At 42.0% G+C, this 16,069-nt stretch overlaps 1 protein-coding gene across 4 annotated transcripts in view; it reads left to right on the forward strand.

The window, feature by feature from the left end:
• CACNA2D3 (calcium voltage-gated channel auxiliary subunit alpha2delta 3) overlaps window positions 1-16,069 on the forward strand; it is an 891,165-nt gene that overhangs the window by 726,297 nt on the left and 148,799 nt on the right. For all 4 annotated transcript variants that reach the window (XR_016438419.1, XM_090021142.1, XM_090021141.1 and 1 more), the window contains 6 exons: window positions 2,729-2,800; window positions 3,613-3,674; window positions 7,215-7,282; window positions 12,712-12,757; window positions 12,908-13,005; window positions 14,269-14,362. Coding sequence is in view for 3 of the 4 variants with exons in the window: in XM_090021142.1 (XP_089877268.1) it covers window positions 2,729-2,800; window positions 3,613-3,674; window positions 7,215-7,282; window positions 12,712-12,757; window positions 12,908-13,005; window positions 14,269-14,362 (440 nt within the window). In the remaining variant the exon portion in view is untranslated. The remainder of the gene's footprint in view (window positions 1-2,728; window positions 2,801-3,612; window positions 3,675-7,214; window positions 7,283-12,711; window positions 12,758-12,907; window positions 13,006-14,268; window positions 14,363-16,069) is intronic.

The following is a 16,069-nucleotide window of genomic DNA, read 5'->3' on the forward strand; positions in this document are numbered from 1 at the left end:
TGGCTGATATGACTGGCTTATTTTACTCCCGCAAAACATTTTGGTTGATGCTGCATATGAGAATGTATCTCTTATTGGCACATGGGTTTAATGATGTCACAGCTTTCAAAATGCCCCCAAGAGTGGGGAGGAGAACAGAAAGGCAGACAGTAAAGCGAACATTTTGTCATGTATAAAGAGTGCAAAGTAGAGAATAAAATAATTCTGGGCTTTGGGCTAGTAAAGAGAAAGTTCTGAGCTGTGTTTAGGATTTTAGGCTCCTTACAGACATTAAAAAAAAACAAACAACCCATGCTTTAGTGGAAAAAGCAGCATATTAGTTTGACCCAGCTCCACAACATCTTTATGGATTGGGTGCTTCAGTGGGCTTTTTAGAACTTTTAATCTAATAGCTGATTCAATCAGCACCGAAAGAACCCCACTAAAGCGTCCAGTCTCTTCATACATTGGGAGAGCTGGGTCCAACAAATGTCATGCCTCTTCTGGGCATGTGCTGGGCTTGACATTGGAGGTGTGACACATTTAAAGTAAAGCCACAACTTTTTTTGTTTTTTAACATCTGTAAGTAGCCTTGGTGGCTAGCAGCAAACATTAATTGAAGGAATCCTTTCATCAATTTGTTTCTCAGTTTAAAGGAACTGCCATCTTGATCTTACCCAAACTTTATTAGGAATAGAAAGCCTTTGCTATATTTTATTGGGATAAGATTTTTTCCAACTGTTTGGACATTCCACAATCATGAAGGCAAGTAATTTCAATCCTGTCTGGCAGTTTTATTTTTATTAAGTTGCTCCCTAAACTACTTTTATCATAATTTGTAGTTGGAAAATGTAGCTGCTTTAGAAAAACAAAAAAGAATAAAAGAGTGAGAATGAATATTTTAGGTGTCTAAGCCAACTGAGGCAATACTTATTGCATATACTGAAGAGAGATGATGAAGCTGTCAAAGAGTTGAGAAACCAGATGACAAAGCCAAGAAATGTAATCACAGCAAGCAAAAAAAATGAAAGACAAGTACAATTTTAAATCCCACATACAGACTTGATCTTAAATGCTAGTAAGGGTTTGGAGGCACTTTTTAGTAAATCTATGACTTGCCTGAGGCTTGTGGGAGGAATGGGTCCTAGATAAGTGCAGGCAGCAAAAGGGGGGGAAAAATGCAAAACATGTTAAAGATAAATGGAACAGTTCTTCAAATGTTAGAAAGTATATTGTTAATTAGGACCAGCTCTCCGATTCCAAAACCACAGAAGTTAAAATGGGAAAATATTTCCAGAATTGCCTATTATGTATTGTTAAAAAAAACCCTGCAGTAAAATGTATGTTTTACTTCATGCATGCCTCCACCTAATATACATACATACATACATACATATATATATATATATTTTTTTACACTCCCTGACAGAGGAATCAGAGTGTTAATTCCAATATAGCTGGCACAGAATTAAATTTAAGAAGCTGCAAGCATTTCAGTTTTTGATAGGTCAGCCATACTCAGGTTTTTCATGAACAAAAAAACAGATTTTTCGCTGCCAGGCTTTGGCAGGCTCCACTCACACCAGCTAACTAGAAAAGTCAGCATAGTGCCTTGATAGGCAAATTGTCATTGAAATCTCTCTGCATTGCCCAATCTGTCATATATATCCTGCAGTATTAGAGAAGGGAGCTATGTATGTTGCTAGAACACAATGTACAACTCTGTGGTATCCAAATATTGTAAATAGTAGTGATTTTAGAGATATCAACATGCTCATTTCATCAGCACTGTTCAGCACATTTTTCTTCTGTTTTCCTTTTTATCCTACCAAGTATATTTTGGTGAAAGAAGTTTCTTTGCCAGCAAAAATAAAATAGTGTATCTGAAAATAAGGTTTTCTCCTGCAGAGTGGGCAAGGATTCGTTAGTGGGATGTTTCAGCTGTAATGAGAAATAAGTTGATGACTGATTTATAGTTGTTGCTTATTACAAAATCCCACAATCATAGCCATTGAATTTTATAATTTTATATCATAAAAAATATTGGTCCTAAGTTTTGGGTGCCTGTGTCACGAATTAAAAATGCAGTGGCCCAACAAATTGGTCAGTAGCTGTACCCTGACAAAACCAAATAAAACATGCACACTGACATTGTTCATTTCACTGCATAATAGCAAGTCTTTGCAATAGCAAGTTCAATATATTAGGGATTTGTAGGAACAAGAAAAAATAAATTCCAAGGCTAAGGCTTCTTTAAAGAGAATGCCTTGCCATTGGACTCAACTCAAGACACCTCTGCTCAGTTTAGCTGATGGGATGAGGAAGGAGGTAGAGTCTCAGATAGGAGGACTTGAATAAACACAGTACAGTAAACTACCCACAGAATACCATAAGCTGTCAGTGCCAGGCAGTCACATTCTGTGGAGTCCCAAATGCTGGATTTAAGGCGCAGCCCGTGGGTTAAAGCACCAAATTGAAATGGAAACAAAATATAGCTACTGTTATTCTTTGTTGGTTTGTTATTGTGGGGCCTGTTGGCATTGCTTGAAATTCTTTTTGTTTCTCCCTAGAAGAATTCCCTATCATAATACATTTAAAATGCAGCAGTAACTATAAACCAAGTGTTTTTAACTATGTGAACACACAAAAAAAGTGTTCTTGACCAAATAAAAATATTTGGAACATTTGTAATGAAAAAAGTATTATTGTATTCAAATCAAGGTTCTAATGCAGATTTTCTTCTTTTCAGCTTCGAAATGCAATGGTGAATCGGAAAACAGGAAAATTTTCCATGGAGGTGAAGAAAACTGTGGAAAAAGGGGTACAGTGCATAAAATATACTTCCAGCTGTAGTTGTAAAGCAAATGGTTATTTAAATAACTTTGAGGCTGTTTGGAAAAGATAAGTTGTTGTTTTTTTAAATATGTTTTTAAAATCTTTAATAACCTTGAACTAGATATGCACACAGTGGGTGCATATACATGAGATACTACTATGCAGTCATTCCTGCACATTTATTTGGTACTTGTATTAGCAAGTACTAAATAAATGCGCAGTAACCAGAGTTACTGTGCAGTAGCACCAGCAATGTCTTTTAGGTGATGCTACTATGCAGTAGCCTGATACTGTACAGTAATGTATTAGCACTGTCTGTACTGTGACTCTCTACTGCGCAGTATTTTTCAGTTACTGCACAATCAGCGTCTCATCTAGACATGCCCAGTATTTTGCTATTAATGTTATCTATGGCCTCCTCTACACATTTTAGGCATTGTGCAATTAATTAGTTAATTGTGCAGTTACCTTAAGACCAGTTACATAGGCAACTAAGGGGGCTCCCACCTGCGAGAGCTTGCTTCTTGCTGGTACAGGGGGAGCCTGTGGTCAGGCTTCCCCTGCACTGGCAATAAGGCACAATGGGATTTAATGCATGATCCCACAATTATACCTCATGCCATTCATGTTTGGCATGGCAGGAGGTGTGATTGTGTGGATTGTGCATGAGATCCCATTGCGCCTTTATCTGCACGTTTAGAGAGGAACCATAGACTAACTACTTACCTTTTCACAAGTTTCTCATACCTAACTAACCATGGTGTTTTCTTCTCTCTTGCTCTGATTTTCTGAATCTAGAAGCGGGTATTGGTGATGACAAATGACTACTATTATACAGACATCAAGGGTACTCCTTTCAGGTAAAGCTGACCATAAAAAATGAAGATTTCATCAGACTGATTGGATATGCATTTGTAAAAACTTTGTGAGCTCATTAAAAACTCATCAGAAGGAATTGACAATGAAGTATCCCTGGACAATGCTGAAAATAGCATGGAAAAGGGGCTTTCCAGCATTCCTTTCAGTTTTTCCCTGGATGGAAAGTTTGTGCAAGCTCACTTAGGCAAACTCACTGTGTTTGTCATGGCTTACGTTTCATTAAAAAAATATTCATTTGAGGTTTACATTGAACAAGAGGTTTTTGCAAGTACTTGGAGAGCTATAAATACTATAATCCATTTAACTAACTACATATTGAGCCCCGTTTTGATTTTTTTTCCACAACAAAAATGCAATATAAATGGAGGTAGTATTTCACTTCCAATTGAGGTTTTGATATTTTCTTTCTCTGAACTATCTTCAGTGTATTTGTACAACTAAAACTAAGTAAGTCAGCCATATTATTTTGGCATATCTTTTACCAAACCATGGCAAAAAGTCATAAACTGTGTTTGAGTTAGAAATAATCTATTAATAAAAGAATATTAATTGTACCTTGCATTCATGGAAGGTGGTTGATAACTGCAATGCTCAACTGAAATTTTCTTCAGTGGAACTATTTAATAGAAATTAACCTTGTGGAAACACACTGGTGGATGGATAAAATGCAAACAGAATGCAAACTAAAACTTCTAATTTTATGTGCACAAGATGTCTGCACATACTTATGCTTTTTTAAATTTATAGCTAGATGATAAAATTCAATAGCCTTTGGTGATTATGTCAACCGTTATCCATGTAATATGGTTCACATTTTGGACTATATATTTCATGCAATGAGACTACTTTTTGCTAAAACAACTGAGAAAAAAATTAATAAAGCCTGCAAGAGGGCAAATTGAAGCCTCTCATAGCATGGGTATGGTAGGTGTCTAATGGGGTAGGAGAGGGTGGTAGGCAAGGCTATCTGCTGACAAGCCCTGGATGATTCATTGATGGAGAAGGAGAATGTGCTTCACAAAGCACACAACACTGGTTTTTCAAAGACTTGCATGGCATCTCCCTGTAGCAGGGCACCAGGGTGCCTGCTACTAGCAGTAGGAATAGGGCTGCTGAAGCTCCCTGAAGCTGCACAAATGTGGGTTGCTGGGGCAACCAGGCTGGTCACATGACCAAAAGGGGCAGGGCTAGGCCCTTATAAACAGCTAGGCCAAAGCCTACCTAGCAGTTCCTGTCCGGCAGCCTGAGGTGCAGGAGCTCTGCAGGAGAGTCCAGTGGAGCAAAGGCGAGCAGTGCACCCTGACCACCCAAGGGGATGCACCATGGCAAGGGTTGAGAGGACCCTGATTAGAAGGCCTTGCGAGACAGCCAGGTGGGCCTAGAATAGATGCTTTAGCCAGGAGGCTTATTGTTATGTTACGGCCGGCAGGCTTATGGTTTAGTTTGGTTAAGGTTACATCGGAGGACCAGGTGAGGCTGTAGGGGTGTGAGGAGGCCTCACGGGAGCTCCCCAATAGTCTGGGGGTTCCTGGTGCCCAGTGGGGCACAGCTGTTTGCGCCAGTGAGGCGCGGTGTGAGGGGGCAGAGACCCCAACCCTGAGGACGGAGTTGGCCCCTGAAGGGGCCAGGCACAGCTATGGGCCACCTGAGCCCTGGGTGCGAGAAGCGCGAGCGGCGCGAGAAGTGCGGCACAAGCGCGAGCAGCGTGGCATAGGCCCCAGAGGGGGCAACGGGCGCAAGAGGCGTGGCATAGGCCCCGGCCCCAGAGGGGGCAACGAGCGCGAGAGGCATGGCATAGGCCCCAGAGGGGGCAACGGGTGCAAGAGGCGTGGCATAGGCCTCGGCCCCAGAAGGGGCAACGAGCGCAAGAGGCATGGCATAGACCCCAGAGGGGGCAACAAGCGCGGGAGGTGCGTGAGCTAGGCCTGAGAAGGCAGGTCTGGGCCAGGTGGGGAAAGGGCCGCCTGAGCCCAACTTTGAGAAGCCCGAGTAAGGGCGAGAAGCACAGGAAGTGCGGCACAGGCCCCAGAGAGGGCGGGAAGCGCAGGCGCGCGGCATAAGCCTGGAGAGGGGCCGTCGTGCAGATTGGGGCCTGAATGATAAGAGCTCGACAGAGCCGAACAGAAGCCCGGGGGGGCGAATAGGCCCGGGAGAGGGTGAGAGGGGAATAGGAGCCCAGGAGAGGCAAGTGTATGACATGAGAACATCTGGTACAGCTGCGAGGCTTGGGGCGTGCTAAAGGGGAGGTTTGGAGGCATGCATAGCCCTTAAGGCTGGGGTGCACCGAGTCACCCTATAAGGGACGGGGAATAGTGCCAGCATATTACCGTGGACAAGGGAATCGTAGGCAGACTCCCTTACCATAACAGCAAAGATGTGGCGGGTGAGACAAGAGGGTGCTAGGTCGCCCATGTGACACGGTAAGGGGGCGCAAGGGGGATCACGGCCACCCCAGCGGCCCCGCCCCATGACACTCCCAAAGCATGCTGCTGACTACAACAGATGCACTGGCTGGATGCTTGACCATGTCCTTCAACTGGTAGGTCATGCATTTTGGGGGGCTATTGATATCCTGTAGATGTTATAAACCCAGATATTTTCTTAACACATGTCAATGCATGTACAAAAGGTATTCTATACTGGTATTATATAAATTTACAGAAAAGAAAAGCGATTTTCAGTGCCCTGTGCATGACACATAGCATCACAGTGTATGGGAGCAGATATCGTATTTGAAAAAAAAGTATTTAATTTTTGAAAAATGTATTCAAAATAAGTTAAATCAATGTAAAAGAGGAAAACTGGGCAAAAATATGAGTAGCAGAGAAATTACATGCATGGGTGACTAGTGCCTCCCGAGTCTGGGGGCGGGGACCAGATCATCGACCCCCACCCCAACCAATTGCCGAGCGCAGAACCACCAGTGGCAAAACCAGACGTGCACTTCCACCAGTACTTCTAGTTTTGTGTCTGGCACTTCCAATGGGTGCATAGTCAACCTCAGGGGGTGCATGTGCACCCGTGTGTGCGCCCTATATGTTGCCAATGATTACATGGAAAATGGGATCATGATATAATCATTAGAATCTAAAGTTTCTGTCCTCTCAGCAGCTCCATTAGGTCTTATTTGTAAAAGTGTGGGTCTAACTGCTGAGTGTGATTTGCAAAAAAAACCTTCTCTTGTATTGTAAGGTCTTTGGCCCATTAAGGACTAAGAGGAAGAAGGGACCTGCTGGACAAAAGTGAATTTAAAGGAGTTTGGTTGCTAGTTTCCCAGAAAATGAATAGTTTGCTGTACTTCTAAGCACATAAATGTTGACAGTTGCTACTGGAACATCAAGCCCCAAATAGCATTCAAGTAGCTAATTTAATAAATATAATCGGTGAGCTTTTAAAAAAAACTCAGCTATTAAAGTTGTTCACTGCATGTGAACTGGAAATGTTAGACAGGAAAAATAGCGTTTAGTTTCTACAATTGTTTGCACTTCAGATTTCAAGGTCTGCTCTATTTCTCTGCACAGTTTAGGTGTGGCTCTCTCCAGAGGACATGGCAAATATTTTTTCAGAGGGAATGTAACTATAGAAGAAGGTAAGATACCGCTCTGCTTTCTCATAGTGATTGCACAATAGTTTTATTGTTGTTCTTTAGTAGGCCTAAAGCTTGTACATTTCCCTCTAGATTCCATTGGGGATTAGATAATTTCTGAGATACCATCTTCAGATTTTTTGCAGTATTTAAATGTGACATGTAGTCAAAATGTACTTACGCATTTTCCTTTCCACAAGCTCCTTATTCAGAAGTCTCTCTTAAAAAAATCAGTTCTGATGTTAACAATCTTAATAGAGCAAACTTTAAGCTGCTTTATAAACTAAGGCTTTGGAAGCAATTACAGTGGTGTTTTGCTTTTCGCAGGTTACATTCTGTCTGCTCCTATCCCACAGTAAGTGAAGCTGAACTACTGTAATCTACCCCTGAATGAAACAGGTGGTGTATTATTGCAGTTTAGCTCCCACTTTTTTCTTAGTTAACAGAAAGAATTGAAAAAATGCTCTTTTCTGAGCTGTTATTTTTGATAAATTCAATAGTACAAATGGGTGGAGAACTCAAGGCAATGATTAACAAGCGTTTCTACAATGAGAGAAGAAGAAACTATACATGGATGAGGTCAGAAACAACAGAAGAATCAGAGTATCCTGCATAAAGAGAATCAGGAGAGAAACAATATAGGAAACTAGGGAGACAAAGATACTCAGGGACATCTAGGTAGCTAGCATGTTTGTGGCAGCTATATCTTGGCACTGATCCTTCACAGCAGAGAATAGCCTTGTTCTGAGAGGATTAGGGAAAGAAGTCAGGTTTCTAACAATGAGAAGTTCAAAGATATGGTTCAGGAGAGTAATTGTAATATCATAGGAAAGACACTGTGTCGCGGGGCACTCCCGCGCCCCACTCCTAAGGAGATGCCCCAGGAAGGGGAGAGGTGTAACAGGGCACCAGGGTGCCTGCTACTAGCAGGAGGAATAGGGCTGCTGAAGCACCCTGGAGCAACACAGATGGGGGTTGCTAGGGCAACCAGGCAGATCATGTGGCCAGGAGGGGGCAGGGCCAGGCCCTTATAAACAGCTAGGCCAAAGCCGGGCTAGCAGTACCCTTCTGGATGCCACAGGAGCAGGAGCTCTGTGGCTGAGCTGAGTGGCCAGAGTCGGGGGTTGCAGCCTTACCTTACTGACCGGCTGCAATGATGCTAGGGACAAGAACACCCTGATAAGAGGTAGGGCTGGGAGCCCGAGAGGGGCTGAGAGTTGGCTTTACGAGCGGGTAGGCTCTCTGTTGGTTTTGTTACAGCCGTTCGGGCTTGGTTTGAGTTATAGTTAACCGGAGGACCGGGTGAGGCTGTAGGGGAGCGAGGAGGCCTCAGCGGGGCTCCCCAGCAGTTTGGGGGCTCCGGGTGCCCAGTAGGGGCACAGTGCCAGGGGGGCACAACGGTTTGTGCCGGAGTGGCACGGAGCACGGGGTTGGACCCCGGCCCGTAAGGACGGCACCTTGCCCAGTGGGGCAAAAGACCCAGGATAGGATCAAGGGGGCCAGGCACGGCTACGGCCACCTGAGCCCCAAGCGCGGGAGGCGCGCAGCGCGGAGAGCGCGGTACAGGCCCCAGAGAGGGCGTGGCCCGGAGAAGGCACAGCGCGGAGAGCGCGGTACAGGCCCCAGAGAGGGCGAGGCCCGGAGAGGGCGCAGCGCGGAGAGCGCGGTACAGGCCCAGAGAGGGCGAGGCCCGGAGAGGGCGCAGCGCTGAGAGCGCGATACAACCCCAGAGAGGGCGAGGCCCGGAGAGGGCGCAGAACAGAAACGACCCAGGAAAGGGTCAAGGGGGCCAGGCACGGCTACGGCCACCTGAGCCCCAAACACGGGAAATCCGCAAGCGCAGAGGATGCGGCAGAGACCCTGAGTGGGGCCGCAAGCGCAGAGGGCGCGGCGGAGACCCCGAGAGGGGTGAGAGGAGCTAGGGAGACCCAAGGGCGTCAGGAATAGGCCGGTGGGTGAGAGCCCGGCCCAGGGGTGCCAGGTGGGTGACGAGCCCAGGGTGCCAGAGGGAGAGCACCAGAGGGGCAGGGGACCAGACAACGTCCCCCGGGACAGCTGCGAGGCTTGGGGCGTGCTAAAGGGGTGGTTTTGGAGGCACGCATTTGCCCATAAGGCTGGGGCGAGAGTACCCCCACTTTGGAGCGGAGGTGATACCATCAAGGTGCCGTTAGGTATAAGTAGGCAGCCTCCCATTCTGAACCTCAACAGCAAAGATGTGGCGGGCGAGTAGAGGGTGTCAGACCACCCTAATTGGCACGGCAAGGGGGCGCTCGCGAGCTCACGGCCGCTCGCGGGGCCATCCGTGACACACTGAAAAGATTGGGTTTAGTTTCTAGTTCTTGAGATCATTGATTGTCTATGTAACCTCAGGCAATCAGTTAATTTATGTGAGCCTCAATTCCCCATCTGTAAATTTGGGACAATATTCCCTACTTTACAGGCCTGTTGTGAAGATAAATAAGTTTGATTTTGTGAGGCTCATAAATCATATAAGTGTCTAGAACAATAGTTTCTAACCTTTTGGCTAGGGACAGATATTACACATACAGTGGTTTAAGTGATCAGAAACTGGTTTAAACCTGTAACAGACCATAAGTTCAGTACACATAAACCAGTTTCAAAATGCCTAAAACTGGTTTAAGATAAATCTGGTTGAATGTAGTATTAGACTTAACTGATTTGGGTTTGGGCAATGTCTCTCCAAGACCTCTTCCTGGTTTAAGTTAAACCAGAGTTCCCCAGCCTCCCAGGTGCTTTGCAGTCCTGCACTGGGATGGGATGGGATGGACTGTTTGCTCCACCCCTCTGCTCCCTGGCTGGAACTCCGACAGAGACTGCAGGTACAGCATTGTCTGCTTGGCTTCCCTCTGCCCTACGCCCCTTCACTCCTCACTGCTCAAGCAGGGATCCCCCCTCCCTCCTATCTCCTACAGCATGGACCCCAGCCCCATGGACCCTAGGCATGTGGTATGCTAGCTAATGCTGAGAGGTGTCTATGTCTGTGTCCCCAGTCTCACTGGGACAGGCAGACAGAACAGTGTCCACTTAGGGCTTTTTGGAACTCATGAACAGGTCAGCTGGTAATGCCCCTCCATTTCTTCCTTGGAAAAAGCTGTTTAAGAAGAGGTTGAATTAATGAGAGTGGCTTTTGTTTCGTTGATGGGCTGATAAACATTATCATCCCCCTGCTGGCTCCCTCACCTGACAGGTTTGATGCAGACAGTGTGAAGAAGCATGGAGAGGGAGTTTGAAAAGCTCAGTATCATCAACAGATGCATGCACTGCAACCTGCCCCCCACTTTTGCCTCAGAGGGGTAGCTGGGGGTTGGGGTCTAGCAACACTCCTGTCCCTTGAGCAGTGAGCAAGGAGAAGTCTGTGTGGAAGAAATCAAACTTCGCATTGTGCTTGGTATTAGAATTCACAGACTCAGTCTGAGTTTATTGGCAACTATACCATAGAATCATAGGGAGGAGATCTAACAGAACCCCCCCCCCACAAGTTAACATACCTTTTTATACCTAAAATTGTTTAAACAAAGCATCCTTGAAAAGAAAGTCAGGGGTAAATCATAACAGTTGCTTGCTCAGCAACACATTTTGTTTTGAAAACTGTTATCGCCTTTTTTGTTTTTAGGAAAGGAAGAACATTTGTTCCAGAAGCACTGTGCATGGAGTCATAATAAGCAGAAGAGTTTTTCTTATCTTAAAACATTTTAAAATACAAAGCAAGACCATTTTTTTTTCTTCACTCTTTTTCCTTAGTTAAGTTAAAGGCCTGGATAAATGTATAGTCAAGTTAGAGGGGCCTGGATAAATCTACTTCAACACCTGGGACCATGCAGGCAGACCTCCCTAATCAGAGGTCCTTCCAGGGCCTATCCCCCACCCCAGCACTATGAAAGGGAAGGGAGTGCTGCTCCAGCTTCTAGCCTGAGCCACTGCAGGGACATGCCTGCATTTCTTCAGTCCAGAGGGAATGTCTGTCCAGCTGCAAACTGGTTCAACCTAGACAGCTTGCATTAACTGCAAAGATTGAATTAATTCAGGCTCAGGCTTTTTGAATGTCTGTCCCTGGCCTTTTAGATTCAAGTCATCCCTGAACAGTCTTGAGGCACATGTAGACACACTAGGAAGGCCCCTCAAAAAGGTCATTTGTTTTCACTTGTTTTTTTTAATATAGACCAATACTATAGAACAATTGTTACTACAGAGCAATGCTTCTGCTTCAAACAAGTCAGAAAGACCACAGCAGATCAGAATCTTTTTATCACTCTGGGTTCCTAATATAAAATCTCTAGGTTTGTCACATGAATTATTTTTGCATATCTATCAGTGCTAACATGGTGTGACACCCTTGTAAGTATCTCAAAGCACCTCAGGGTGCTGCAGCACCTTGATTGATAATCCCTGGTCTAGATAGAAAAGTAGAATGGTGAGACAATTACAGCTATTTACAAGTTGTTTCTGTCATATTTCTTTTCTGAATTCTTTCATCTAGTCCCAAATATCAGCTAATCTGTGTTAAAAGTCAGTCTGGATATCTTGTTATCACATTTCCTACAGTATAGCCACAATCAGCACTCTGATCTTTTCTTCCCAATCTTCTCCACTTCTCAGATTCTCTATCAGTGATCTCATCACCATCCTCTCAGCCCCTAAAGACCATGACATTAATTTTTACTCCTCAAATTAACTACATTGAAAGAAGAAATCTTGCTCAGGATGTTCAAAACTTGTACAAAATGTGTGTGCCCACATTTAGTTCTATGCATAAACCCCAACTTTATGCATACAATTAGCTATTTAATTCATGTCTTCATGGGTAAATCTTAGCAGTTAGATGCAGATAAATTAGACCATTTTCTCTGATATACTGAAACAAGATTTAAATGGGTTAAGAATGCCAAATGCATATTTGTAAGGGTTCTATAATAAACAAGACACTAGAATAAGCTAATTCTAGGCTACTCCTTACACTCTGCACTTTCATGAGAGCACTGAGTCCACTTTGAAGAGAGAGGCAATCCTGTCCCAAATCTCTAAAACCATGTTACTAAAACATAAAGGGCTTAATCAAAATTATAAGAGGAAGGGAAATCAAAGTTCAGTCTAATATTTTACTTTAATGCACCTCTGTTTGCTCAGGTCATCTTCAGACTTCCAAACATATCATAGGAGCAGTGATATGAGTTAATACCTAGGCAGAAACAAATGAGTTATTTCTGGCCTTTCATCCTCAATTCCAATTTACTTGGCTTTTAGCAGTTTGTTACTAACTCTGAAATGTATTTGAACATAGTTTACTGTGATTTATTATACCATGGTGATAATGCTCCTTCCAAGAATGAAGAGTTTATATTATGAGGTATATGTAAATAATCATCTGTTATCCAGACTGGTCCCTAAATAAGTCATTATTATTCCTCTTACAGGTTTGCATGATTTAGAACACCCTGATGTATCTTTGGCAGATGAATGGTAAGCCTTAAACAAAGCATGAAATTGGTGTCTGTTACCAATCTTTGCTTTATATTGTTTGTGCTTACTGTGCCCATGTCTTTACATGGAAAAAGAAAGAGAGTGTGCTTATAAATATTTATGTTTTAATTTTTTGGCAACATTTTTTAGGTCATATTGCAACACCGATTTACATCCTGAGCACCGTCAAATGACTCAGTTAGAAGCCATTAAGCTCTACCTCACAGGAAAAGAGCCATTGCTTCAATGTAAGTATATTGTTAAACATATTTACACTGATTAATTTTGTAAATTATCTCCCAGCTTGACATAATTAATGTAGTTGATAATATGATGGGACGGCCATAGTTAATTGAGATCACTTTGCTAATTCTATTTTTCCTTAGCTGTATAAAGCAAACTATTGGTACAGTACTTATCTGAATTAGTGTTAGATAAATAAAGGTCTGTTTTTTCCATTGCATACTATGTTGTCATACCATTTCATGTTTTGGTCTTAATTGTATTAATTTTACAGGATTGGGACGAGTTAACATTCAGACGGATTTTCTAGGGTAAATACAAAAATGCTTTAGGACTTGTTTGAAATATCAGGTTGTCTTTTTGGATGAAATGTAAGCCTAAAACATGGAAATCTCAAATACCAGCATGAAAAATTGCATTCATCAATCTAAATGCTGTTGTAATAACAAATAGATAAGATATCCTTCACTGTTTCATCTGAAATAGTTGCTGGTACAGTTATAATTGCTGCCAAGTTCCACAGAAGCATTATGTATGAGCAAAACATTATGTATGTTTTGAAACCTGTGCTGTATCTTTAGTGTATATTACATACAGTAGGATGTAACATCCAATCTACAGTATCCATGGAAATTTTCAAGAGCAGATTAGACAGACACTTGGCTGGGATGGTTTAGTTAGATATGATGCTGCCTTCAGCAGGGGTGTGGGCTACATGAGTAGGATAAGCTTATGACACAATCTGAAATCCAGGACACTACCCCACCCCTGCTGCAGGCAAAAAGGGGTAGAGGGGAGGCCAACACTAGTATTACTATTCAGACAGATGAAGAGTCAATGGCCCATTAATGACCCATTGTTTTCTTCACAGGTGTTAACTACCCATTTTAAATGGTCATTCCACTAATCAAACTAACCTGTTGCTAACTGCTAGGCTTCCTATTTCACAACTCCTGAAGCTCCAACTGCCGGCACTGTGCCCTGTGCCCAGGATGCTCATTTTAATCTTCAATAGCCAACTGGAATCAGCCTACAAAATCCAGGACTGTCCCAGCCAATCTGGGGTGTATGGTCATCCTACTCATGGGGTCCTTTTGGGCGAACTTTCATATAATTCTATAAAGAACCAATCTGGTTTTAGTAGAGGAAATAGAGTATAAATAACTAATAGTTATACATTATGCCACCAAAAATTATTTGATTATCTTTCCTTATATATGCATTTCCTCTCTCATGCATTTTGCTATTGTTTTAATGCATAATAATAGGTGATAAAGAATTGATCCAGGAAGTTCTGTTTGATGCAGTAGTGAGTGCACCAATTGAAGCTTACTGGACAAGTCTAGCACTAAACAAATCAGAGTAAGTGGTGAAATATATATGAGCATTCTATTTAGTTTTAATAAAGTATGTGCTAGTATGTATAGTGAAAAATTAGAAAGGGTTATGAAACGCTATTGGAAAAAATATCAAACTTTTAAGATATTTTTTTAAATGAGATACTATGGTGTATTAAGGCTATCTAAGGAGCTGATTCAAATAACAAAAAGTATGATTATATTTTAAAATTATAAAGAAAAATTCTAATCAACTTTGTATGTGATCCTAGTCATTTAAATTTCTTCAGAATTTAAATCCTTGATCTTTACTACGGCGAATAAAAAACCTAACATAAAACCTTTATCTTACATGTTTACTTAAAGCTAATTTTGAAACATTTTGTTTAGATTTGTCATGTTTCATTTTTTATCAATGTAAATTTTGAAACTGACCACCAGTATACAAATTGCAAATATTTGCAACAAGCTGTTCAGAGTTATTCTTTGAAGATATTACTTACTTTTTAAAAAATAAATGTATCATTGAAACTTGTAATGTATCTGAGAATAAGTTATATGCATAAAATTAAAGTAATAACTATTTTTTCATTCAATTAGTCTAGAAATATGACACATTTATTTAAATTTTCCAAACTTAACTTAGAATCAAGGATGTTACTGAACTGTACATTAGCTGTCTTGTATTTTAGTTTCTATATAAAATATAATACATTTAAGCTGTGGCATTATACAGAGAAATGTTGCATACATTGGGGAAAATAAGTGATTTGATTAGCAGCATCTGTATGAGCTATTGCTGTTGAAAGGGAATTCTGGATGCTATCCAGATTAGGTTTGGTTAAATTGGTATGATTTTCTGTGTTATATGAAAGGTATATTACTGTAAAACCGTATATGATATGGTAAAATAATTTGTTGAGGCTGCTTTGTAATTACTGGAAATACATTTTTTTTAATCTCTGCTTTTAGGAAAAGCACCAGGTAACTGTTGGTGAGAAGAAAAACAAAGCACAGTAAAGTGTAGATTTTGTTTCCGTAATCTCAAATGTTTCAAACAGATTAAAAGTTAGTTTAGAAATATTCAATAAAAGTTCAGTGTATAAAGTATTTTAATTATTCAGCCTATTAAGTGAATAAGCCCATTATCATTTAGAACTGAATGGATAACCAACTTCAATAGTATCTTGGCCTACATGCTATGGATTAATCACTCTCCTCTTAGGAGATAAGAAATTATTGCCATAGATATAACTACCAGTTATATTTATATACCCTAGGCAAAGTGGGTTAAATACATATGTCAGTGTAATCCTCCAGCATAACAGAATAGCAGTAGTTCCACCACATGCAGGTAAGGCAGCTGCAAAGAGGGTGTGCAAAGGAGACTTTTAGAACCTGTTTAGAGCTGTTATACTGCTAAACAAGAAGCTAAATGAAAGGCAGCAGGATGGTCAGAGGTGTGGTTACTCGTTGGAACTCCAGTTCTTGCGTATCTGAGTAGGGGACTATAGGATTGCAGCTCCTGTAGGGATACCTGGGATGGCTTTAACCTTTAGCTTGGGTATCCATAACAGTTTGCCACAGTAGCTTGGCACTCAGTCCAGTCTAACTATGGAAATATTTACCCAAAGTTTCCAGTGGTTTTTGCAGTCCACGCAAAACCCTGTGCTGCTGGTAGCTACACTGTTTCTGGTTCCCCAGCTAGATAATTTAAAGCTAGCTGCAGGTG

Source organism: Crocodylus siamensis, chromosome 11, assembly GCF_052110815.1.
Source record: "Crocodylus siamensis isolate JL-2025a chromosome 11, ASM5211081v1, whole genome shotgun sequence".
Lineage (NCBI taxonomy): Eukaryota > Metazoa > Chordata > Crocodylia > Crocodylidae > Crocodylus > Crocodylus siamensis.